The sequence below is a fragment of the Cervus elaphus genome, chromosome 20 (assembly GCF_910594005.1).
Source record: "Cervus elaphus chromosome 20, mCerEla1.1, whole genome shotgun sequence".
NCBI classification, from domain to species: domain Eukaryota; kingdom Metazoa; phylum Chordata; class Mammalia; order Artiodactyla; family Cervidae; genus Cervus; species Cervus elaphus.
In genome coordinates, this window is record NC_057834.1 from 129,645,437 (window position 1) to 129,671,254 (window position 25,818).

A 25,818-nucleotide genomic window follows, 5' to 3' on the forward strand; every position below is an offset into this window, starting at 1 on the left:
CTCTAATTTATCCCATCCCCCTTCTTTCCTCTTTGGTATCCATAAGTTTGTTTTCTATGTCTGTAAGTCTGTTTTTGTTTTGTAAATAAGTTCTTTTGGATCTTTTTTTTTTTTTTTTTTAGATTCCACATATAAGTGATATATTTGTGCTTCCCTGTTTGACTTGTTTCACTCAGTATGATAATCTCTATCAACAGCCCTTCCTTAAACAAATATTGAGTGCCTATGGTACCAGACATTGAGGACTCCAGTGATGAGTAAAACTCCTTCAGATTTGCTTACACTCCTCCAGATACTGAAACATATCTCCTTTCTGTGCAAGGCCTTTGCACTTGCTTTTTCCCTTGTCTAGAAAATGTTCTGTCTCCTCTTTTTCCATTCCTGACTTCACCCAGTCAGCATCTATCAGCCATCATTAATTTCAGATTAAACACCATTTATTCAAGGATATCTCATCTGACTTCAACCTAGATCCTCCTGTTAGGTGCTCTTATTACTCAGATAGTCCATCTTCAGAGCACTTAACCACATTTTATGTTTCCATTTGTGTGGTTATTTGGTTCATACCCGTCTTTCCCACCAGGAAGCTCCAAGAGCTTCCAAGTCTGGTTTTTCTTACCATCATATCCCTCTGGTGCTTAGCTGGTGCTCCACAACTGATTGAATGAATAAATGAATAAGTGATTCTCCAGCCGCAGTATTCAGAGGGTACTGCCTTCAGGGAAATGGCATCTCTGCCTCGGTATGCATGAGTTGGGGGCTGGGAGGGGTGTCAAAGGAGCTAGATGGGGAGAGCGCCTGGAGACTGTTCGCACCTTCCCTGTATCCTGGATACCTGTGACTCAGCCCCGCCCACCTCTCCACCTCTGGCCGGCTCTTGCCACAGTTCAGGGCCCTCAGCAGCCCTGGTCCTGCTCTCACTCCTCTGGGGCTTCTCACATACTGAGGCCGCCCCCGGCAACTCTTCTTGCTCTGTTTCACATGGCTGGCTCCTTCTCATCCTTCAGGTCAAGTTGAAATGCTGCATCTTTAGAGGACACTTTCTCTGAGTAGGTCTTGCTGTGATGAGCTTTTCATCCAGTTCATTTCCTTCATCCTAGCTCACTCAGAAATGCATTTATATATTTATCATCTATGTCCCTAGATGGGTTAGAAGCTTTTGACCACCATAACAGAAAACCCAACTCCACTGGCTTAAACAACAAGGGAAGTTGTCCAGTGGTAGGACCAGTTTTGAGGTGGGTCAATTCAGTGGTGTTCTCAAGGACCTCAGTGTTCCCCGTCTCGCTGCTCTGTCCCCTTGATGTTGTCTTCATCCTCAGGTTAGCAGGATGGATACAGCAATCCCAGGCCTCACAGTAGGACATACCAACAGGGTTTTCTCCTCCTTGATGTGTCTCACTTAACTACTGCTGTGTAACAAGTTGTCATAGAACTTGGCAGTTTAAAGTGACATTTTAACTGGAGAGGCTTCGCTGGTGATTCTGGCAGAAGGTCTGTCATGAGGTTATTGTCAAGCTATTGACCAAGGCTGAAGTCCCCTGAAGGCTTAGCTGGAGCTGGAGGATCCACTCCCAAGTTGATTCGTGTGGCTGTTGGCAGGAGGCTTTGATGCCTCCATAGGTGGGCCTCTCCATAAGGCTGTTTCTAATGCAGTGCTTGTTGTCTTTCTCCAGAGTGAGAGAGCAACTGAGTCAGAAGCTGCAGTGTCTTTTAAGACCTCATCTCAGACATGACACACCCACCACTGCCACTGTATTCTATCATCACTCAGCCCAGCCCTGGTCCTACACGAGAAGGGACTACATAGGGTGTGAACACTAGGGGGTGGGAGATGCTGGGAAGTCACCTTAGAGGCTGGCTCCCACCTGGTATTTTTCTTTCAAAGTGAGGGAGGAAAAAAAAATGAGGGAGGGTTTTCTTCGTATCTGCTGACTGTAGCAGATACATAAACCTACCTAAACCAATCACTCGCAAGGGGGCTGGGACCATCGATTACAATCCCGATGCACCCCTGGGCTTAGGAGCCACCTCTGCTGAAGTACATAGTGGGATCCAGGAGGAAGACTGCCACCTGCACAAAATCAGGACTCTGGAATGAGGAAGGGGCAATGGGAATGGATGTTGAGAGGTCTCCTGTGTCCCTGATGCTCACTGCTAGACTGTCGACTCCAAGAGAACAGAGACCCATGTCTTTTCTTCCTCCTTGCATCCCTGGCATAGAGCTCACTGCCTAGTATAGAGTAGATGTAACCATTTTTGCTAAATGAATGAATGAAAGACAAAATGGAAGGCCGCCAGCAGGACCTCGGGGACTGGTTACCAAGTAGGACTGGATATCCGCAGGCTACTGGGTCCTCAAGTTCTTCTCAGAACTCAGGAGGATGCCTGCTCCCAACCCCAGTGGCAGCCCTAAGGACAGACGGGACTGGCAGAATTATTCTCACTTTATTTCTGGAGAAATTTGATCAGATGCAGTAACACTGATTCCAGGCGAGGGCAGGGGGCACGGGTACCCCTAAAGCAACCAATATCCTGTGGCCCAAGGTGCCCCCCATCCCCAGACCTGGGTTCCCCCTCAGTTACAGTTAAATAGAGGGAGGAAGCTCTCCCCAGGGAGTCTTGGGAGGGTCTGCCTCCTGCACCCGCCCCCTCCACGCCGAGGGGTCTGAGCACAAGCTATTTACAGTATTCACATCCACTGTACCCCACCAAACCAAGGCAAATACTACAGGTGGCTCTTCCCCATGGGAGGAAGCCAGAGAGGCTGTGAGTGTATGTGTGTGTATGGGGGTGTCCGCGCGTGTGAGCACACGAATGCACTGAGGGGTAGGGTCTGGCTCCAGCCAAAGAGACATCAGTCTATAAGGTGCAGGTTAAAAATAACAGAGAGGACCCAACCCCCAGGGGCCCAGGCCACTTCCGGCTTTGTTCTGTCTCCTCTTCCAGACACCGTGGTAGATGATGCAGGGGAGCCCGCATAGCTGTGCCTGGATCCGAGGTGACCCCTTACAGGACTTCTGGGGAAAAGAGCAGGAGGTAACAGTCAGGGCAAACCAGGCTCCAAGCCCAGAACCAGGCTGGGGGTCTTCTCGGCAGAGCTCGAGAGGGCCTCTGATGGAGCTGGGAGAAGAAAGGGCTGGGCGGAGGAGGCCAGGGAAGGCTGCTGGGAGCTAGAGATGCAGGTCCCAGAGAAAGGGATCCCTACCTGTGACCTGCGGGGGCTGCACCACAGCTTTCTTGAGGAAGGCTTCTGCCTCTGCAAAGGGCAGGAGAGCCTCTGGCGTCCGGCCCAGACTCTTGTCCCCAGAGGGTCCCTTAGGTGAGAAGCCGTTCTCCTGGTGCGCTGGCAGAGGCTGCAGCCCATTCACCAGGGACCCTGGCGACTCCTTGTTTGGCAGGCTGTGGATGCAGAGGCCAACGCTCAGCCCGCTCCCATGGCGGTACAGCCCAGGCGCCCTACGGTTTCCAGCCTGACCCTGCCTCCCTGCTCCTGGGCCCTGCGCTTGGGAGCTGGTACCTCCACTGAGGCTCCTGGGGGGCCAGCTCCTCTTTCTGCAGCTCCGAGGGCCGAGCCTCCACAGCTTTCGCAGGGTCTATCCCTGGGAAGGAATGGTCATCAGTTAGGGGTGGGGGAGAGGCTGAGGGCTGGGGCTGGAGAGGAGGGGAACAGGCCTTTACCTGGGCTGGAATTGTTGGCCGTCGCCTCCTTTCTGTCCTGCTTCTGCTTTGAAGAGGAAGAGCAGTCAGGCTCAAGGGGATCCCTGGCCCCACCCGACTGGGCCGCTGAATTCTTCTCTCCACCCCACCCCCCACCCCCCTGCCCAGATCCTGGACAGCCTCGCTCCTCCACCCTGAATGCCTTTCCGCGACCTCCCTTCCTTCCTCACCGGACCTCCACTCCCAACACCGCTCTTGGGGGCATCCTGACCTTGGTTTCAGCAGCTTCTGACTTCCGAGTTCTCTTCATGATCTCCTCCAGGCGCTGTTCGGAAAGAAGCCCCACTCCGGTTAGGCCCAAGCCCGGCCCTAATCCTCGACCTCCCACCAGCTAGCCCTGGTCCTGGAGTCTCGGGGGCCCTTCAAGCTCACACCAGTTCTTTCCAGGCCAGGAAGCTGATCTCGCCCCCACTGCCTCTCGACCTAACCCTCTGCAACCTAGGCAGCGCCCCCTCCCAGCCCCACTAGCGCCTCTAAAGAAGTGCGGACCGAGCCGGGGGCTGTTCCCACTCACGACTCGGCCAGCTGCTCGCAGTACCTTTCTGCGCTCTTGCCGCTCCTGCTCCTCCCGCTGGAAGTGCTTTTCCCGCTCCAGACGCTGTCGCTCCGCCTCTTCTCTGGACCGAGCTTCGGCCTCCTCTTTCTGCCAAAGACCCCCCCGGGGCCCCGGGAGCCTTAGGCGGCCGGCCTCCGGCGGTCCCTTCCAGCCGGCCCCCGACCCGCCACCAGGAGGCGCCCGCGCCCCGGCCCGCGGGGGCACCTGCTTCTGCAGCCGCTCCTGCTCCTCCTGCTCGGCCTGCGCCTTCTCCCGAGCCTCCTGCTCCTCGCGTCTCCGGGCCTCCGCCTCCCGTTCCGCCCGGGCCTCGGCCTCCCGAGCCAGCTGCTCTTCTCGCATTCGCCTGGGGGACACAGGAGGCTCAGGCTCATGCCCGGCTTTTTCTCCAGCCCCGTAAAGGCCTCCTCGGTCCCCGAGGGCGTGCTCACTTGTCCCTTTCGGCCTGCAGCCTCCGCTCCTGTTCCTCCCGCTCCCGCTGCTCCCGGGCCTGGCGCCGCTTCTCAGCCAGGAGCCGAGTGGCCTCTTCTCGGTCCGTGGTGCCAGCCATGGGTTTGCTAGGAGTCACCGGGGGAGCAGGGGCTGGGGGTGAGGTCAGGACAGCTGTCTCTGGAGCGGGATGCGGAACCAGGAGTCAGCATGCACCGACCAGCCCAGACCCCTCCATCACTTCCCATCCCCCCCACCTCCATACCCCTGTGGCTTGCTGGACCTCAGGGCGACCCCAGCGGCCCACCCACCCAGCCTCTGCCACCGACTCCGAGCACTGAGGTCCTGGTCTCTGGCAGGCACCTCCTCTTTCCTACATCCACTCCCCGAGGCGTCTCTGGCAGCCCGCACCGCTGACCACCTCCCACTCACAGGCAAAGCTGGCTTCTCTGCCCTGCCCACCTTTTGGCCTCTTCTCTCCCTGCCCACCTGCAGGGATCTCTGTGGGCTGCTCTTTCTGGGGCTGGGCTGGGGTGGGTGAGGGCACAGGCGAGGGGGCCGGTGAGGCCAGGGCTGCAGGCTCCCTCTCGTCACTGGCCTTGCCCTTGCTCTGGGTCTTGTCCTCAGGCCCCACCACACTGGGGCTCTCCTTTGCCTCGTCCTTCCTCCGAACTCGCCCCTTGGGTGATGCAGTGGTGCCTCGGGGGGATGGTGGTTTTGGGGGCAGAGCATGACCTGGCCCTGGGCTGAGGCAGGGGGAGGCAGGCCTGTGCCAGGTTGTGGAGGGAGAGGATGGCCGGGCCTTGGATTTGGGACTGAGAGGAAAAAGAAGAGTTAGACCTCGAGGGCACAGAGTGTCCACACACACACACACACACACACACACTCTTTGAGCATGTCACTTTCCTGGGGAAGTGTCCTCCCAGGTTTGGTCAGCACCCCCACCTCATGTGCTCTCACACAAACATAATTTAGTGTATATATCCCAGTTTGTAATTACATATTCATTTGTGATTCTTTGACTCCTGTTTGTTTCCCCAAGAGCCAGTAAGATTACTAAGAGCAAGGAGGCCTGGTTTGGCTCAGGGAAGTGTGCTCGGCACCCAGAACACAGTACCTGGCAAGACCATTCTTTTGTCCAGCATGTATTTCTTGAGTGCTTACCAGGCACTGGTTCTATGTGTAAGGGTACTTCAGTGACCAAAACACTCCAGAAAAATAAAAAATTCTGTTCTCAAGGAGCTTTCTTTCTAGAGGTGGGTTGTTGTTTATTCGCTAAGTCGTTTGGGATTCTTGCGACCCCATGGACTGTAGCCTGCCAGGCTCCTCTACAGCAACACATATTTATGAATGAATGGCTGGCAAATATGCATGACACATATTTATGAATGAATGGCTGGCGAGCTGGCCTGGCCGTAGCAGGCCTTGCCCCATTGTCGGGCCCACCTGTGCTCTGCGTTGCCAGCGGAGAGGCGTGGGCGCAGAGAAGCAGGCAGCGACTGGCGCTTCTTGAGGCTGCGCTCCCGGGCCAGGGCACTCTTCTCCTTCTCGTTTTCCCGCTCCTTGTCCTTCTTCTCCTTTTTCTGCACCTGGGGAGGAGGGTTAAGGAGAGCAGGGAGAGGGGAAACAGAGGTCAGAGGCGCCCAAGCTCCCCAGCACAGGAACCGGGTCCCCACCTGCGCCGCCAGCCACTCACCGGCGAGGCCTCGGGCCGGAGGCGAGCCGGGGCGGGGCTGCCCCCGGCGCTGGCCTTGCGGCGATCCCCGCGCTCCCCGGCGGGGGCGCAGCGGTGCCCGCTTCGGGGGGCGCTGCACGGCGTCAGCGGGCTGGCGGAGGCTGAGCGCGGGCACAGTGGCACGGCTGCGGAGGGATGACTGCGGTCGGGGCGCGGTCCACTGGCGTGGCTGGCCCCTGCCCCGCCCCTCGAGGGGGCTCTCCCAGGGCCGCGGCCCCTACCCTGGTCCCGGCCGTTTCGGGGCAGTGTGACCGCACTGCGACTCCGTGCCAGGAAGGAGAGGGTGGGCGTCATCAGACGGTCCACGATGCTGCTCTCCCACGGGCTTAGTTGCAGGCTGCGATCTAGGGGGAGAATGCCGGGAGAAGCAGGTTACTGCAGGGCTAGAGTGGGCGAGCAGAGGCATCCGGAACATCCGGCCAGGTACATCCCCACGCGGAGCCCAAGGAGTCTCAGACTCTCCCCCTAGTCATGGAGGTTACACTTGTCCGCCCTGGGGTCTGACCTCGACCGCAGACCCAGGCAACAAGACGCTTCCCATGGCAACCTCCTGCAGGGCTAGAGAGGTCCCTCCTACCTCTCTCCCCAGGTGAAAGGGCACTGAACTATGATTATAGAGAGGAGACAGCCAAGGTTGGTGATGTACCCAGTTGCCAACTTCTATGTCCCATTATAGGGCTCTGCTCCTCCTGCCCTCAGAGTGCTGGCCTAGGGAGGCATTGCCCGCAGCCCCCCCTCCCCGCCCCCCACGGGATTTGGGACAGTGAGGGCCCTTGTGCTCCTCTGACTGAGAAGAGGCCCAGCTTTTGTGTCTCCCATGCCAGGGAGAGGCTGCTAGGGGGCCTGGCTGCCCCGGGGCCACCCTGCTCTGTCCCCTCAGCTGCTGGGTTATTTTTAAGCTTCAGTCAGGTGGGGTTGGTAACAGCAGCTGATTTCGTTGCTGGGCAACAGAGCAACCAAATAAAAGCTGGAGAAACTTATAAATAACTCCTACCATGGCCCCTTCACTTGTGACATCACGGCATGGTGGGAACGCAGGGGCTGCGCTACCCTGGGTGGCCACGAGTCTGGAACCAGCCAAGGCCATGGCTGGGGCTCTGAAGGCAGAGAGGGCAGGGCTGCGTGGGCCCTCCAGGGTGGAGGCAGAATAAGAGGGCTCCTGCATACACAGCACCCAGGCTCGTCGGCTACTCCCGGGCAAGGCCACCTGCCTGAGGCTGGCCTAGGCCAGCTGGCTGTGGTTGGAGATGAGGCTGCCGGCCCATTCCCACCCTCCACCCCCACTCTCATCCCCACCTGCTCCTGAGGCTCTAGCCAGGCTCTCTGCCTGCTGGGTCACTGCCCTCTGTTCTCCCCTGTGGGCACCTCTGTTCTCAGGACCCAGATGCAAATGCCGGCTCCCCCGAGGGGTACACAACCCCAAGCGGGGTTGAGTGGGGGTGGAGACCTGGGGTGTGTGAGGGCTCCTGGGACCTGAGGTTTTTGCTGAGCTCTGGAAGAGGCTACCAGGAGGGGACTACAAGGAGCTCTGGAGGAAGGAGGGCTGGGCCTTCTCTTACTTCTACTGGGGGAGTTCCAGAGCGTGGCAGAGGACTTTGAGAGCCGCTTGTTGATTATAGAGTCCACGTGTTTGGGCAGGTTTACTGCCGACACGGAGCACCTGCTCCCACCTGGAGGGGAAAAGACACGGCATTAGGGCCGGGCCGGACGGGAGCCAGGGGGGGCACTGAGGCCTTCCATGCAGGATGCTCCGCGGGCAGGGTGGGAGAGGGAGGAGTGGGCAGGCTAGGGAGGGGGGGAGGAGGCAGACTTGGCTCTGGAGGCGGGGATGGGTAGGTGACCAGAGACAACCTGGATTGGGGAGCTGACGGAAAAGGAACAGAGGAAGGAGATGGAATAAAACTGGAGACGCTACAGCCTTCCTGGCCAGGAAGTCACTCCCTAGGGCTGGGTGCTGCAGCCCCCCCCCCCACAACCACCCAGCATTGGCACTTGCTGACACTGCCCAGCCAAGGCACTCTGGCTACAACACCCATGGTCCTGCAGCAAATACAGATGCTCCTAAACAGAAGGACCCACGGTCAAAGGCGCGCACACAAATTCACATATTCACAGGGACACACAAAGACAAAGACATGCACGCACAGGCATATAGAGTGACAGGTACTTGTGCATGCACCCGATAGTGCAGACATGCACAGACACAGAGACACAAACAGCCACAGAAAAAGGCTCAGACCCAGATGCAGACGGGCACCAACACATCAAAGCCACTTAATCATATTTGTAACATTTGTTGGGTGCTTACCATGTACCAGGCACTGTGCTGGGCACCACACACATGTTACCACACTTGATTCTCCCAAACATCTACCTACAACCTCGGAGGCAAGTAGTACTGTTATCCCCATTTTACAGATAAAGAAAGTGAGAGAGCAGGAAGTCAGAGGTCACACCACAAGGGCCGGAGCTGGGAATCCAGACCCAATTCTGTCTGACTTGGGAGTCCACAGTGAGGTACACAAGGCCACTCACACATCAAGGCAAACACGTACTAAGACTCGCAATGCACAGATCCATGAGCATATACACCAAAAGATGTACAATGAGAAATACCGAATCTTGCCATTACATAAAGACATCCAAACACAGCAGTACATACATGCCGGCAAAATGTCAGACCAAGATCCATGATAGCCCTACGTAAAGAAAACTCAGAGACAAAAATCTACCTTCCATGACAGGTACATTGGGGTGATAGTTTCCTTTAAATATCCAGTGTCTGCAGGGTATTAAAGTGCTCTTTTCTGTATCAATCAACTAATAGTAATTGACGGGAGCAAAGAAGGCTAATCTAAAAAGAGCAAACCGAATGAAGAGCACCCACCTCTGACTTGATAGTGGAAGTCCTTGGACAGGACTTGGTTCTACAGACTTGGGTTTACAGATCATTCCAGAAGACACAAGGCACATGAAGCAAGGCATACCTGCTGTGGGGAGCTGCCAGCTCCCGGCACGGAAGCTGCTCCCTTCCCCCACTTCTCAGGCCCCAGCCTCCCCCTCCCACCCCGCAGCCCCTCCAGCCCACTCACTGGTCTTACGTCCTGGGGAGCTGTGGTGCAGGGCCCCTGCCCAGGACCAGCGCTGCTGCCGGATTTCAGCCCACGTCTTCTTCACTGACCGCTGGATGGCTGCCTCATAGCGCTCCTGGTGGGGAGGGGGCCGGGGGGGAGAGGTCTGGGCTCAGCAGCTTGCCTCCTACCTGGGAGAAAGGCTCTCTCCCAGGACAATGCCTCCCCCACCCCAGCAGGTTTCCCTGACTCATGGCGGGTAACCAAGGCTACTGAGGCCTCGCTGTGACTAAAGACAGTTTGCAACAGATCCCTTTCAACTTGTTCTTGGGGAGCTTTTCATTGTTCTTGACTCATTTCCTGAGCCTATGAGCTGTCTCTCTGAGGACCGGGTGGGACTCCCCCTGCCCGGGTCTCCCACGTGGACCCCTGGCACTGAGGGTTCTGACCCTGGAGCTGGGTTTGCGTTCAGCCTGAGGACTGGACCAGAGCCAGGCCCCCTTTCCCTTCATCTCTTCATAGTGCTCAAGCCAGGGTTCACCTCACTAGGAGTTCACTTGGCGCACGCACACAGACACATCTCTGCACACCTACACACACCCATCCGGGGCACGCACACACACATGTAATGACAGCACATGGCTACAGGCGCCTATCCTGGCACGCACAGAACCAAACGTGCCTGCACAGATGCTGAGATATAGGCCCCACGGGACCCGACTGCACGTGTGAACACAGACATGTGAACACACCGAGCCTGCATGCAGATGTGTGCACACAGAGCCACGCGCGCCTGGCCAGAACCCAGCACAAACGCACCTTGTTCTTCTCCAGCTTCTGCCGCTGCCGCTCCTCCAGGGCAGCCCGGCGCTGCTCGGCTTTGAGCCGCTGCTCCTCCAGCCGCCGGCGGCGCTCCTGGAGCTGCTTCTCCCGCAGTGCCTTGGCCTTCTCCTCCTTCTCCAGCCACACCGCCTTCTTGGCCGCTGCGGCGGGGGAAAGGAACCCCAGGGGTGTGAACATCCTGGCCCCCAAGTGTCTGCTCTGAGTGGCCTTGCCTGTTCCTCCGGCCCGGGGTGGGTCTTTCCCGCTGCCTGCCTGGTGGGGAGGTGCGTGTGCTCTGAGACTTCCCCCTCAAGTTGAAGGGCATGCTAAAGGTGGGCTGAGGCCTCAGAATGAGGGCTTCCCCGGCGGGAGGCCTGTTCCCCACCCCCACTAGCGTAGTGGTCTCTGGGCACCCAAGGAGAAGTGAGCTCTTTAGGGCCAGGTCCCTGTCTAACTTTGGGGCCTGCTGACGTATTGTGATTAAGAGCATGGGGTGAGATGAGGCTTCTGGGTCTGAATCTCAGCTCCTCCACCTAGCTGTGTGGCTTAGGCAAAGGGTTTCATCTTTCTGAGCCTCTGTCTCCCCATCCTCAAAATGGGTACAGGGTTGAGGGAGATAAATGGACTACTCTTAGCACAGTGTACATAACAGAGGTTCCCAAAGGGTTAGTGCTACTAACAGGATGTCCATGGCGGTGAGGCTGAAGGGGAGCTGTCACGCACTTACCCAGGTACTTGGCCCGCTCTTCCCGCCGCTCCTTTGCCAGCTTGTGTCTCTCTCCTGCCTTCTTTACGTCTTAACAAAAGGAATAAGGAGAGACTTTGGTCACGAGGTTCCCCTCAAAGGGGAGTCAGCCTCAGGGCCCTGCCCCCAGCGCCTCCTCCGGGGCCCAGGAGACTCCCTCTGGGGGCATCACCCAGGGCTGGGACTGGGCCCGGGACGAGGGACATCACACATACCTTGCTTGGTGGGAGGGCTGTCAGAGGCGGGTGCTGCTGGCGGGGATGGCTGGCTGCTCCTTCGAGGAGGCCTGGCATCCCGTGGGCCCGTGGCTGGTGGGGTGGGTCCCCTGGTCTTCACTTCTGAGGAAGGGGACTCTTCCTGCTGGGGGTCTGGCCTAGGCCCTACCATTTCTGGGGGGCTCTCTGGTTCCAGTGGAAGCTGCTTGGGGCTAGTGGTGTTCTTCATGGCGGGAGGCGTGTCTGGGGGAGTGTCGGGCACCAGGGTTGACATCGGTGGTGGCGGCGGCGGTGGGGAGGGGTCACCTTCTGGAGAGGGTCTTGGCTCTGGAGGGGTCCTGGCTGCCATAACTGGAAGTAAAACACAAGAGGGGGGAGAGAGTGAGACAGAACATCTGTTACCATCAGTTCAACATGTAGCTCTTTCCCTTGTCCAGTTGATATTCATTTATTCGTACGTGTTTATCAAGTTCCTTCTATGTGCCAGGCCCTGTTCCAGACACTAATGATGTAATAGTGAGAAAATGGCCACAGTCCCTGCGTCTGCAGAGCCCACACTCTGGCAGGGCAGACAGACAGACAGAGAGGCAATTACAGTATAGAATAAGTACTATGTCTGGAGTAGCAAAGCAGAGATGGCTAACCTATACTGAGGGGGCTTCTTGCAGAAGAGCCAAGTTGAGGTCTAGGATGAGCTGGAGTTAGCAAACCAAGGCAGAGAGGGTTCTGGCAAAGAGAAGAGCATTTGCAAAGGGGCAGAGGGAGGAGAGTGTATCAGTAAAACTGAGAAGTTGGGGGTAATTAGTGAACCACAAGTAAAGGTTGGTCTCCACGTCTCCCTTCCTCAACTTTCTGCTTTCCCTTGGGGTCACAGGACCCATCCCAACACCCAGTGCTCAGGGCCTGTTTGGGACTGGCCGGGAGGAAAGATATAAGTGGGGCACAGTGGGATGCCCAGGTGGGATCTCCAACAGGGAAGGCAACTGGCTACACCCATTTCACCGTTTGTTTTCTTTCCCAGCCACCCTGATTTCTTCTTGTAGGACGTTAACATTTCAGGGTCCTTGTAAAAGACACCGAAGTGCCAAGGAAGGAAGCCACATGATTTGATGTATACACGTCCACGCACACATGTGTGAGCAACTGAAGAACGGGCTTAGGGGTCAGCCAGCCGAGGGCCCGATTCTGACTTCACCACCCCAAGATAGGAAGAGAGGGACTTGGTAACCTAGGGCAAGCCACTCAACCTCTCTAAGCCTCAGTTTTCATATCTGTAAAATGGGGACTATAAAAGCCCAAGCTGGTAGGGATGTCAGTGAAATGCCTGGAACAGTTCACAGGCCAGGACACAGCACTTCCCTCTTTCCTCCTGTTTGTCTTATGAAGCTGCCAAACAGCAGTCTCTGCAGGTTGAGCCCTGGTGCCATCGACTGCTGCCGTCTAGGGAGCTTGAGGGGACAGATGGGGAACACACCCGCTGCCTGGGCTGAGGGATCAGGGCCACAGCCCATGGAAAGGTCAATCGAAAGGAGCGTTTTTTGCTCTCACCAGGTGCCTCCATCACGTGGGGCCTTCTGCTCTAGGAACGGTGGTCCTTTCAGGAGGTGATCAATTCCCCCTCCCTGTGGGTGACAACGCATGAACAGAGAGAGGACACTCCTAAGGAGTCGACTTTGGAACTCTGGGGACCGTCTTCAGGGAGACGGGTGTCCAGTGGGCTCTGACGAAGGCAGACAATTTAACTATCTGGCCTCCCCAGTGACTGTGTGACCTTGGACTAGTTACAGGCCCTCTGTGTACCATAGTTCCGCTTCTGTAAAATGCAGACAGTAGGCCTGTGATGAGCGTTAGTAGCAACAGTAACCACTAACATGCATATATTTCTTGAGAGCTTCCTATGGGCAGAGTATTTTACACACATTAGTTTGAATTCTTTTTTTTTTTTATGTTTAAAGAGAACTTTATTATGACAGTGAGTTTTGACTTGAAAATCATTCCGTGAAGTGGAAGTGAAAGTGGCTCAGACGTGTCTGATTCTTTAAGACCCCTTGGACTGTGGCCTTCCTGGCTCCTCTGCCCATGGGATTCTCCAGGCAAGAATAATGGAGTGGGTTGCCATTTCCTTCGCCATAGTTTGAATTCTTATGACAATACTTCTAAAGGCGGCACTGTAAATATTTCTTTGAGATAGAGGAGGAGAGTAAAGCGAAAAGAAATTAAGTGAAGTCTAAGGCCACTCAGCTGGGAAGAGAAGGAGTCGGGACTTGAACCAGTGTTGGTCACCAGTGTCCCTGCTCTAACCCCCACACCCTCCGGCCTCTGCATAAGACAGTGTGAGGTAACACATGTTACACAATGACACCGTCTGAGGCTCACACTATTTTCCCCTCATTCCTGCCCTTCTAGATTCCTGGGTTCCAGGCAAGAGCCCCAGCCAAGGCCCTGTCTCCCCAGTGGTCCCTCCCGCTCTGCCAGTCCCTCCCCACACCAGCTCCAAAAGGCTGCCTGGTCACTGCTAGTCTACTTCCCGACCACCTGAAAACCCCTCCCCAGTCCGGGTGGGCAAGGAAGCTAGTGGCAGTCTTTTAGTGAACGCTTCCTACACGCCGAGAGCTGAGCCGGGCACGTTGTAGCCCCGTCCTGCATCTCCATATGAACTCTGAGAGAGTCTTACCCTCGTTGAACAGAAGAGACCATCAACGCTTACCCCACTAAATGATTCATTCAGGGTCACAGAACTAGTACGTGGCAGACGCAGGATTTGAACCCAGGACTGTCTGGGGTCAAAGGGCCTAGGTACGTAAGCACAAAGCTTGAAGGCTGAGGGTGAGGCCTGTTTATTGCCATTCTCCTGGCACCTGTGCAGGCTACAGGTGTTGCAAGGAAAACTGGTAGGCAGGTGTTTGTCTGCACCAAGGCAAATCACACCCAGCAGGCAAGACAGTGAGCTTGCTTCTGATTAGACCTGCCGTGTGAAGGGGAGTCTGGGAGGAAGTGGCGGGATGAGGCCTGGAAGGGCCTGCATCTGGCGCTCAGATGCGGCAGGGCAGAAGGTGTCCGGCTTCAGTCAGGCAGGTCTGAGCTCCGGTTTTCCCAGTGTGGGGCCTGTGGTGTTGGGAGCTATGGTGAGTAGGCACATCACCTCCGGTACCTGGCAGGAGCTCAGCAAACAGCACCCCCGGAAGAACTGGTCTACTTCTCCCCATCTCTGCCACAAGAGCCCACTGGGGCAGGCCTTCACCCCCACTGCTCCATGACACCGCTCTTCTCAAGGACACCAGTGACATCCACATTGCTGAGTCAGCAGCCACTTCCTGGGCCTCACCCTACTAACCTCTCAGCCGCATCTGACACGGTTGAGCCCTCAGTGCTCTTCCTTCCCTTGGCCCTGAAGACAACACACTCGCCCGGTTTTCCTTCCCCTTGCTGGCTGTGACTTCTCGGGCTTCTTTGCCAGTCCCTCCTAAACTTCCTAACCTCTTAGCACTGGAGCGCCCCAGGGCCCGGTGAAGACCTCGTCTCCCGTCAGTCTGCACATATTCCCTTGATGACCTCATCCAGACTCATGGCTTTAAATACCATCGCTCTGCTGATGACAACCAAATTTGTATCTCCAGCCCAGACCTCTCCCTTGAGTGCTGGTTTCGCTCATGCAACTCCCTACCTGACACCCCTGGATGTCTTCCTGAGGCCCCAAATTTAACATCCCAAACTCAGCTCCTGATCTTCCCTTGCCAGACCCTGCTCCTCCAGTTTTCTCTATCTCAGTCAATGGCAACCCAGCCCTTCCAGTTTCTCAGGCCCAAAGTCTTCAGAGTCATTTTAGGATCTTTTCTTGTCTCATGCCTCACATCTAATGCCTCAGTAAATCTTTTTGGCTCCACATGCCCGGTATATTCTGAATCCAGTCACTTCTAGCTCCATTTCTGTCATCTTGGTTCATTTCTATCATCTTCTATCATCTCTCATGAAAGACTCCCCGCTGCCATCCTCTGTTCCCCTTGGGTCTTTTCTCATCAAAGCAGCAGAATGATTCTGTTCAAGAATGAGTCGGGGGAGGGGGATTCGGGACAGGGCAGGGGGGGGACACATGTATACCCATGGCTGATTCATGCCAGTGTATGGCAAAAAACACCACAATATTGTAATTAGCCTCCATTTAAAAAAAAAAAAAAAAGAATCAGTCAGATTGAGAGTTCCCTGGTGGCCTAGTAGTTGGAATTCCAGGCTTTGACTGCCATGGCCTGGGTTCAGTTCCTGGTTGGAGAACTGACAAGATCCTCCAAAGACGCCCCACACTTCAAGGGAGGAAAAACCAAAGGCAACTGGTGGCCTTCAAGGCCCTTCAGGATCCCTGCTCTGCGGCCCATTACCTCTGGGCCTCCTCTTCTCCTCCCCGTCTTCCCCCGCTTCGTCTCTTCCGGGCCACGGCTCCTTATTTGTGCCGGGCACGCTCCTGCCTCGGGGTCCTCAGCCAGAACTCTCTGCCCCCGGATCCTGCATGTCTTACTCCCTCACCCCCTTCAGGTCTTCACCCCAGGGTCACTTCTCGGTCAAGCCTTCCCTGATCCCCTCTTTAAAACTACAAACTGTAGGTGAAGTTTCCCTCCCCTTTCCAACTGAATTCTTTTTTTAAAAAATTTTCTCCCCCCAACATGCAACTGCCTCCCTGACACCCCTGGATGTCTTACTGATGCCCCAAATCTAACATCCCAGACTGAACTCCTGATCTTTCTCTCCAAAACCCTGCTCCTCTTCCCGTTTTCCTCATCTCAGTCAACGGCAACCCAGTCATTCCAGTTTCCATACACATATATATCATATATTTTAAATTTTGATTTTATATATATTTTATTTGGCTGCATCGGGTCTTAGTTGTGACATGTGGGATCTTGTTTCCCAACCAGGGATCAAACCCTGGTCCCCTGCATTGAGAGCACAGAGTCTCAGCTACTGGACCACCAGGAAGTCCTCCAACTGTTATTCTTTTTCCTTCCAACTCTGTTTTTCTCAGTAAGCATTAGCACCACTTTAACACTGTCTCCCACCTCCAGAAGGTAATCTCCACAAGGGCACACATTTTCGTCTATACTTTGTTTAGCTCTTCCGTCTCTAACAGCAACAGAGCTTGGCACGGAGGTGGCTCCCCAGCTATTTGTTGAATGAATATATCAATGAACGCCTCCCTGGCAGATACCATCAGCACCTCTGTTCCCTGGATGACTGCAGACTCCCGTCATCATCCTACCCACACCCTTTCCAGCTCTGCTCTTCAGTGTAGCCAAAGTAATTGTTTTCAAATGCAAATCTGGTCATGGTCTCTTCCCTATTTGAACTCCCCAGTAACTTCTCATGGTTCTGAAGAGAAACACAAGATTCTTGAGCCCAGGATGCAAGTCCAACATAGTCTGAAGTCCCTGCCTCCCTCTCCCACACCTCTTGAGGCCCCGCCTCTGCTCCCTACTTGCTGTCTATACTCCAGCCACACTGACCTTTTAATTCTGGTAGCCTTGAACACTCCCTCTGCCCCAGGGCCTTTGCACAAGCTCTTCCCCCTCTCTCTTTTCTTACTTAACTCTCATTCACCCTTCAGATCTTTGCTGAGGCATCATTTCCTTGGGGAAGCTTTCCTGGGCCTCTCTGAACAGGATAAATTCTTTCATTATATGTAGTCATGGCTTCATGCCTCTTATTTGGAGCACTGTGACTGTTACAATTTTAAACTTCCTTGTTTGGTTTTTTTGTTATTGTCCTCCCCCTAAGGGCTGGGTTGCATCTTCTCTGCTTGCCACAGCAGCTACCACAGTGCCCAGTACGTGGAGACAGTCATGAAATGCTGCTATATAAGAATAAATCGCTGTATTAGGAAGCCACCCTCGCTTAAAGCACATGCACAGAGAAGGAGATTTTCACCCTAATAGTGAGCAGATCCGTGTGGCAATGTATTGCAAAGGGATAAACACTTGAAGAGAAGCAAAACAATTCCATCTCAATTTGGGCAGCTTCCTGGACTAAGGTACTCAGGGAGAAGTTAATAAAAGTAATAATGAGTGTGGATTCCAGCAATTCAACAGGAAAAACCTCTCAGGAGGTAAATAGCATGTTTGGAACTCTTCTTCTGACCTGGCGGATTACTGACCCTGAATACAAATACTTTCCTGAGAATTATGCCAACCCTGATGAAATGTCATCAGGACTGTGTTATTTGGAACAAATTATGTTAAGCCAAATGAATTCCTTGGTTAATTATCTAGGCACGGTTAAATCAATATCTGATTATTCCCATTTTCAATCATCAAATGCGATCCTTCAGCCACCTCACTTTATTTTGGTCTGTGTCAAACTGTGAGGTTTTATTTTGAGATATTGATATTGACCATAAGTATTTGTTAAGAACTAGATAAACGACAGATAGTTTGCATTCATTTCTTGGCACAAAGAGTGTTGGCAAGGCAAAGGTGCAGGAGCCGGTTGCAGGATCAGTTAGCCTAGTTTTCTCCAAAAACCCAAGAGGGACTGCAGAGAGATCAGGGCCAAGTGTCTCGGAGGGCCGGTCACGTGTCTCAGGGTGCTTACTCCCTACCCCCACCATCTGGGTGCTGGCAGTCCTTGCCTTTCATCCCTCCCTCCTCCCACCCCAACAACTGCTCCTGGGCCAAAACTCCTCTCACAATACCCATAACTCAGTCTGCCCTTTTACTCTGCCTGCTGTCCCTGTGAGGGCTGGTGGAGACAATCCTTTTTGCAGCCCAGAGCCTTATACAGGATCTGTCCAGCAGAGAAGGAATTCTGTGTCTGCTTAATGAACACATGCATGGATGGATGGATGGATGGATGAATGAACGGGTGGATGGATAAAACAGTAAAACCCCTAGCTGTTCCAACATCTAGCCTCTCTAACCCTAAATGTCTCTACCATATCAGAGTTGTGTGTGTGCCCGGCCAGCTCCTAAATCCAGGAAGGGAAACAAAACTAACTTGCTGAAGCCCTACAGTAAACCAGGCAATCTCCCTTATCTCCTAAGTTCTTATTATAGCCCCCAAGGGAAAGTGCTATGGAAGGCCCGTTCCCTAGGTAAGAACACTTACTCAGGCAGGTTAAGTGACTGCTCACGTCAGTGTCAGAAGTAGGACTGGGCCCAAGGCTGTCTGATGACAAAACCCTTATGTCACACTGTTTCTGGTGGGTGTCACATAACCCCTCCCCAAGGCTCCTGCCTATTCCCCGAAGTAGGAAGTGATTCAGTGGGTTTCCCCCCTGAAGATGAAGGGTGCAGGTGGGGCCGGCGGGCACTGAGCTCAGAGGGCAGGAATGCAGGGAAGGCAGGCTCCTGCCCAGGCTGGCCACCAGGAGTCAAGAACTGGGGCACCTGAGCAGGGACGGGGGTGAATGGCCCTCCTCCAGGAGGCAGAGCAAGGGAGTGCCCAGGGGAGGCGGTGCCCAGACGGCAGAGGTCAGCACCTCTAGCCAGAGCCCTTCTGGCTCCCACAGCAGCTCCTTAGGCGGCCGCACTAGAGCAGACAAATGAAGACAGGGAGGCTGACAGGGGGGCAAAGACACACACACACAGAGACAGACAGTACACACTGCAGACAGCCAGCGGGAGACACCCAGACAATGTGGACAGAGCCCACACAATGGCGAGGGACAAGACACTCCTTTCTCTCTCTCTCTCCTGTTACATATGGAAAACTGACCTACTGCTGGGATTCAGAAATCCATACGCACATCCGCACACACACTCACGGAGTCAAGCACCCCTCTGAGAACATAGATGAAACTTCAGAGGTGCATACAGCACTCAGAGACACCCTGTCGCAGCGTGCGTCATCCAGCTCACTCCGGCCCTGCCCCTCTAGGCACTCCTTACCTGGGCCCAGGGAAAGCCCAGTCAACAGCAGCAAGAGCTAGTGCTGCGTCAGGCAAACCCTTAACACCTCAGTCCTTTTCACCTTCACCACCATCCTATGGGGTTGATATTATTACCTTATTTGACAAATGAGGAAATAGACTCCAAGAGATGAAGTCACACAGCTGGTGAGTAGCAAAGCTGGGTTTGGAACTCAACTCAGGGTGACAGTCTGTGCCTTCACTCTGTGACCCAAAGAGGGCACCCTCCTGGGTTTCCTCTCCTGGGAGGATGAGGGGCAGGAAGGACAAGCCCTAGGAGATGTCTGATGGGGAGGCTGGGACGGAGGGGACCCTTAGGGGGCAGCACCACTCCCGCCGGGACACAGCTGAGCCAGCTCTGAGAGGGAGGGAGCCAGCAGAGGGGCGCCCTGCTCTGGCAGTCCTGGAGCCTGGGCCTCAGGCCCTTCGCTGCAGGGCGCTGGGGCCAGGCCGGGGCCTCTGTGGGTGATAAAGCTGGGATCCCGTCGGAGACTGCAGATCTGAGGCGCTCTCTGGCCTGGTTGGCGGCCATTGTTCCCAGCCTCCAATCAGGAGCACCCACTTCCTGTTATTTTAGGCGGCAGGAAATGACCCCATCCCGCAGCCCGGCCCTCCCTCAGCCCCAGCAGGGCTGCCCACGCTGGGGCCTAGGAGCTGAGGGCAGAGGCCCGGCCTTAAGCCAAGGCCTGAGGATGGCCCGCTGGCTGAACTGTAACCACTGCCCAAGTCCAGGGCCTCCTTCTGGTCTGACTTGCTCAGATTCCAACCTGGCAGGACGGATAGGGGACCCAGGGCCCTGCTGTTCTACTTCTGCCTCCCAGAGAAAAGATTACAGGGTCCCTAAGACCACGATGCCCAGAGAAGACCAGTCACTGCAAGGAAAGTGAAGTCCGACTCTATCACCAGCTGGCTTGGCCATGATTAACTCAGCATAGAGATTTGGTGTACAGGCTTTAGCGCTGGACACACCTGGGTTCAAATCCTTCCTCCGCCAGCACCTAGCTGTGTGACTTTAAGCAAGTTACTTCCCCCTCTGAGCCTCATCTATAAAATGAGGATGTGGGACTTCCCTGGTGGTCCGGTGGTTAAGACTCGGTGCTTCCACTGCAGGGGGGTCTGGAGGTACAGGTTCAATTCCTGTTTGGGGAACTAAGATCCAACATGCTGCATGATGCAGCCAAAAATAAAAAAGAAAATTTGAAAAAATAAATAAAATGAGGTTAATACTAGTCCATCCCGGATAGTTTTGAGAATCAAATGAGACAATGCACAGGACATGCTAAGCACTATGCCTGGCACACAGAAGGTCCTTGATAAATAAGAGCAGGAGATCAGTAGGATCACCAGGGGGGGTCTATTTCCTCTTGTCATTGGTAAGGAGCAGGAAATGGCAACCTACTCCAGTATTCTTGCCTGGAAAATTCCATGGACAGAGGAGCCTGGCAGGCCACAGCCCTTGGGGTCACAAGGAGTAGGACACGACTGAGCACACATGCGCTAGATCCCAGGTTCTCTAGCGTCTCCCACCCTCTCTGCTTCCCTCGGGGGGGAAGCTGCAGCTGAGAGGTGATGGAGGACACACCGAAGGCCGTGCCCCGGAGTGCCAGGCAGAGCTGCCACCGCCAACAAAGCTGCATTATCTGAGCCTGGCTTGCTGGCTGCTTCACTGGCCCCAAGGCCCAGTGGAGACCCAAGGACACGGTTCCCAGCTGCTTGTGGCCAAACTCCCAACCTTGGCCAGGCCTGAGAACTGCCCTGATGGCTCTCAAGTGCCACCACCCCAGGCTGGGCCCCGCTTTCAGCTTCTTCCCCACTCCCTCAGCTCTGCCCGCCACCAGCTGATGCCCATCCCTGGAGGAGGGGGAGTGAACTGGCCTGGTGCCCCTTCTTCCTTATTTGCATATGCGTGACTGCACATTAGGGGCTCATTAAGGCCTCATTACTGGGCCCACCAGCCCCAGGAGGGACAGAAGCTATCCGTGGGAGCTGCCAGCCAGTCTGGCTGCTATATGTGGAGAGGTGCAGAGGCAGCCCATCTTCTTCTCATCAATTCAGGTCCACCTCAAACACCTCCTCTGTGAAGTCTTCCACAAGCAGATTCCACCAACCACTGCATCACCTGGAGCTCCCCGAGGGTGGTGACTGGGATTCACTTCCCTGTCATCTGTACAGCCAGGATTGAGCTGGCACAGGGCAGGCATCAATATAGGTGCGCGGGATGGCTGCACCCACCCCCTGGGGCTCTCTCCTGTTTCCAAATGCTCCACTTCAAGTATGGGGCCCTCTGTTCCCCAGATACACCCCAGCTCATGTCTGTCTAGAACTCATCTCTGCCTTGCTCTCTGGCCTACATTTACCTCCTGAAGTTCTAATTAATCACATCTCCTCCTCAGGCCTCCAAAGGAATTAAAAATAATAACAACAAAAATGAATAGCGTTTACTGAGCATTAACTATTTACCAGGGCCTCTCCTAAGTGTCTTATGCATTTCTCTAATTTAATGATCCCAATGTCTCTATGAGATCATTTCCAGCATTATTGTCATTTTACAGATGAGAAAATTTAGTAGTAAGTTATGAAGGGGGGACTTAAACTGATTCTGGAGTCTATACTCTCAAGCAAACTAAATCCCCACTCCTGTTCCTACTTTCCCCATATTTCGTACCTCCCTGCTGGCACCAGTTCCGATGAGCATAACCACAGTAATGCTAATAACACTGTATTGCGGGCATCCATGTGCCAGGTTCCTTTAGGTACATCGTCTCTAACATTAACCCCACAAGGCTGATAACACTGCCTCCATTTTCCAGGGGTATGAACTCTGTCTGGAGAGGGTAGGTCACTGGCTGCAGGCCACACCTGTCCCCTACTCCATGCTGCCTCCTGTTAACACTCAACGTGCAAAGAGAACTCAGAGAGGGCAGGGATCACGTCATATGTATTCCATGTCTCAGACCCATGCCTCAGACTCTCACAGGGCACACGCAGTGGGCATCACCTTTACTCCCTGAAGGCTCCTGACTCACGGGGCCCTTGTCACCTTTAACTTCACCTGGTACAGACCAGCCACCATCCTGACCCCCGTTCTCATGTAACTCCATCTAGGTCATCCCTGTGTGTAGAAGCCTTTTCAACTCAGGACTTGGTGTTCAGGACCCAGTCGGTCCCCCCAGCACAGCCAAGCATCCCACCCATGCCCTCACATTCAATCCAGATATCCCATTCAGGTGCCCTGCTTATAAACCAGCCACTCACTTCAGCCCTCATCTCTGGCCCAGTAATCACCACCACTCAGGCCCTGACGTACACACCGGTGCCAGAGACCCTCAGCTGCAGAGGGCCAGGAAGCAGATGGAATGGACATGGGCGAGGCCTCCCTGGGTGTCCCCTCTCAGGCTCAGCAGAGCCAAGACAGACCAAAGTGCCATTGTTCTGGCACAGCCTACAAACCTCCTGAACCACACTGGTCTGCTGGCCTCCCCCCTGCATCCTCCAGCTCCCACACCCACAGGGTCCCCTCCAAGCACCCATGAGGGCATGGGGTGGAGCCCACCCACAACCACGCGGCTCCACCTTGTCCCGGGCTCTCTGCACCCACAGACATGGTTTCATCCCGGGCCCACGCCCCAGGGGGCAGGGAGGTGACGGGGATTAGGCTCTAGGACTCTATGGAGGTGTGGGGTTGGGGCCACCTCCCCTGAGTCAGTGGGAAGAGAGCTTGGGTCCTCAGTAATCACGCTCCTCCCTCCCTTTCCAGGAAGAAAGAGAAAGAGAAATCCCTCCCTCCAACCCCAGGCCCAACCAGAAACCTGTCCCCACCCCCTCATCAGCTGCTCCCAGATCCGAATGGGATTTGCAGAAGTCCTGGGCACTGTGGTGGTTGGTGGAGTGAGGGGGGGAGAGAGCTTTGATGGTCAGGGGCCTGAAGAGAGAAACAGGGAGGGAGGGAGGGTGTGTGTGTGTGTGTGTAAGGTGGGGGGTATCAGAAGCCTCAGGCTGAGGAATGATGTGGCAGGTCCCTGGAGTGTCGACCTCAAGCCTTCACCCCATTCTCTGGGAAACACTCAGGCCCTGAGATAGATACTTCTGTCCCCTTCCTCCCCAGATCGGACTGGGTGGGCTCCAGAGCAGGCCAGGCTGCAAGGGAATCGGCCCACTCCCCAGCTCCCGCCCTCTGCCCAAACAATGCTGCCTCCCCCTCCCCCTGCCTTTATCCGGCGGGTTACTTGGCAGCCGCCGCTAGAGACCTCCCCCTCCCCTCCCTCCCCTCCCTCCACTCCCGGCCGGCGGGCAGCAGCAACAGGCCCTTTGCGCGGCAGCTGGAGGGATGGGGTGGGGGCGAGGTTTGGGCCAGGGCCTGGGCGTGGGGAGGCGGGGGGCGCCAGGGCCTAGGCTTCGGTATGCAAGGCTTCAGGCCTGAGAATCTGAACCCCCGACACACTCGTTCAGGCTGGGGTCACACGTGCCCACCGGGAATGGGAGGGGGACAGACGCCCCAGCTCAGTAGAGGAGGCCTGGGGTGGGTCGGGGAGGACGGTAGGGGCCGGGCAGCCGAGGTGGCACTGGGTTGGGGCGGAGGGGTCACCATCAACTCTACATCGGGGCCCCCGGGGATCCCGGCGCCCAGGACGTCCCGGCGCCCGGGGTGGGGGAGGGGTAGCTGTCAGAAGATGCGCCGGTGGCCCAGAGCCGCCGACGCCGCTGCAGCCTTTATTTTTAAACTTCCAAGTGGTCAGAGGGCGCGGCGGGGGAGGGGTCCCCGCCGCGTGGGCCGGCTTCATCCTCGCCCTTTCCGAGGCCCCCCGATCCCCTTCTCTCATCTCGCCTCTGGCATACCTGGGGCTGCGCCCGTACCCGGCTCCGAACGTGAGCCGCTCTCCATGGCTGCGGCGTCACTGGGGGTGGGGGAGTGGGTCTTGGGGGTCTCAGCGGCGACGGCGGCGGCGGCCGGCGGCCAGGATAGGGGTCCCGCGGCGCATCACGCCCGGCCCGGCCCGGCGGGCAACGATTCGAAGGCTGAGGGAGCTCCGGCGAAGGTCGAGGCTGGCTCGGCTAGTAGCCTGCGGGCTCGCAGTCGCCGGCCGCCCAGTGTCTGTCGGCTCCGGCCTCGATCCTTCTGCCTGCCCGGCGCCGGCCCAGTCGCGGCCACTGCCCAACCCTATTGTACCGCCCGGGCTGGGCCTGGCCTCGCGGCTGGCGCGTACCAAGTGCGACGCGGGGAGGGCCACCCCCGCAGCGCCCGGGGACGGCGCTCCCGCCCCGCCCGCCGCGCCCCCGCCCTGGGGCCCGGGGCCTGGAGCCGGGGGACGGCTCTCCTGCAGCCGCGGCGGAGGGGATGCTACGGCTCCCAGAGGACGCCCGTCGAGCTGCCTCCCCCTGCGGCCGCGCGTTGGTACGCGCCGCAGCGCGAGGCGACTATGTAGGGAGCGCTCGGGTGACTCACGCGCCGCTAGGACTGGGGGGAGCGGGGGGGAGCGGGGATGAGAGCCCCCAATCCCATCCTGGAGCCTGCGAGCTCCGGGTCTGGGGCCTTGGCGGCAGCTTCAGATCGGCAATCTTTCCCAAACCCACCTCAAACAAAATCCGCCCGAGGGACGTCGGGAGCCTTGGAGGGTCACAAGGAGACCCCTAAAAGGGCTATGCTCTCTCTCCCCTGGTGATGGCTGGGGTGGGGAGAGACCCGGCCTGGGAGCATTGCTGCGGCCCTTCCTCCATCATCCTCCGGTTCGGGCTGTGTCTTCCCTGCTCCTCCGGGAGTAATTACAGGCCTGCACCACCGCCTTACCCAGGTCTCTAATCTGCTCCGGGTCTCTCCCGGCTCCGGCTCCGAACTGGGTGGTCCTGGCCCTACACCTCCCCTAGGCCCATCAGATGACCCCCTCATCTACCCGGGAAGGATTTCCTCCCCTGTGTTCTGTCCAAGGAGGGAGGGAGTTCCTTCTGAACCCCCCTCCCCCAAGTAGTTCTGCTTCCCAGCCCCGGGAAGTAGATCCCCCAATTCCCTTGTTACTGCCAGCTGAGGTGGGCCTCAAGCCAAGTCAGGCCCAGCCTGGGCAGAGAGTGGGGAGCTTGCTGGGAAGGTGGATCGATGCTGCTGCTGCAGGGACTGATGGGGCGGAAGGAGCAGGCGCAGCTGGGCCCTGCACACCCCATCCCTGCCCTTTGTCCTGACCTCCAGAAGGTCAGTTGTCTAGTTCTCCATTGCACAGAGATTAGGCCCAGTGATCTGTTGTCCTCCTGCCCACCTTTCCTGCCAGTGTCTTCTTCCTTTGAGCAACTTCAGAAAGCAGTCACTTATTTTTTATTTTTATTTTATTTGTTTATTTTTGGCTGCACTGGGTCTTGGTTGCTGTGGTGGGCTTTCTCTAGTTGCAGCAAGTGGGGACTACTCTTCATTGCAGTGCATGGGCTTCTCATTGCAGTGCCTTCTCTTGATTTGGAGCTTGGGCTTTAGAGCGGGGGCTCAGGAGTTGTGGTAAATGGACTTTGTTGCCCCACGGCATGTGGAATCTTCACAGACCAGGGATTGAACCCATGTCCCCTGCACTGGCAGGCTAACTCTACCACTGGACTAAACCAGTGAACTCCCAGAAAGCAGTCATTTAAGGGGAGAAGGTGGGGAACAAAAGCGTCTGGG

General features: G+C 56.0%; 1 protein-coding gene across 13 annotated transcripts; it reads right to left on the reverse strand.

Moving 5' to 3' along the window:
- Positions 1-2,429: 2,429 nt before the first annotated feature.
- MAP7D1 (MAP7 domain containing 1) lies at positions 2,430-24,151 on the reverse strand. 13 transcript variants are annotated; one of them, XM_043878703.1, is made up of 18 exons: positions 24,018-24,151; positions 11,291-11,641; positions 11,058-11,126; positions 10,328-10,491; positions 9,530-9,644; positions 7,997-8,107; positions 6,659-6,781; positions 6,399-6,562; positions 6,149-6,291; positions 5,192-5,517; positions 4,705-4,882; positions 4,481-4,619; positions 4,259-4,363; positions 3,932-3,985; positions 3,682-3,724; positions 3,521-3,602; positions 3,209-3,402; positions 2,430-3,020 (listed from the first exon to the last, which is right to left on the reverse strand). In XM_043878703.1, exons 1-18 carry the CDS (start codon positions 24,061-24,063, stop codon positions 3,010-3,012), a joined length of 2,418 nt encoding a protein of 805 aa, XP_043734638.1. In that variant the 5' UTR covers positions 24,064-24,151; the 3' UTR covers positions 2,430-3,009. The 13 variants fall into 13 exon arrangements, with proteins under 13 accessions (XP_043734638.1, XP_043734635.1, XP_043734642.1 ...); XM_043878700.1 differs by having other exon boundaries at positions 3,682-3,727; positions 5,165-5,517; XM_043878707.1 differs by lacking the exon at positions 7,997-8,107 and having other exon boundaries at positions 9,539-9,644.
- Positions 24,152-25,818: the final 1,667 nt, after the last annotated feature.

Excerpts from the sequence above, each read along its gene's own strand:
- MAP7D1 (XM_043878695.1), bottom strand. The coding sequence starts at position 24,063 with ATGGAGAGCGGCTCACGTTCGGAGCCGGGTACGGGCGCAGCCCCAG. Across the intron at positions 8,108-9,529 it reads CTCCCCAGGACGTAAGACCA|GTGGGAGCAGGTGCTCCGTG; the intron begins GTGAGTGGGCTG and ends TTTCCCCTCCAG. Across the intron at positions 3,986-4,258 it reads AGCGGCAAGAGCGCAGAAAG|CGCCTGGAGGAGATCATGAA; the intron begins GTACTGCGAGCA and ends CTTTCCGAACAG.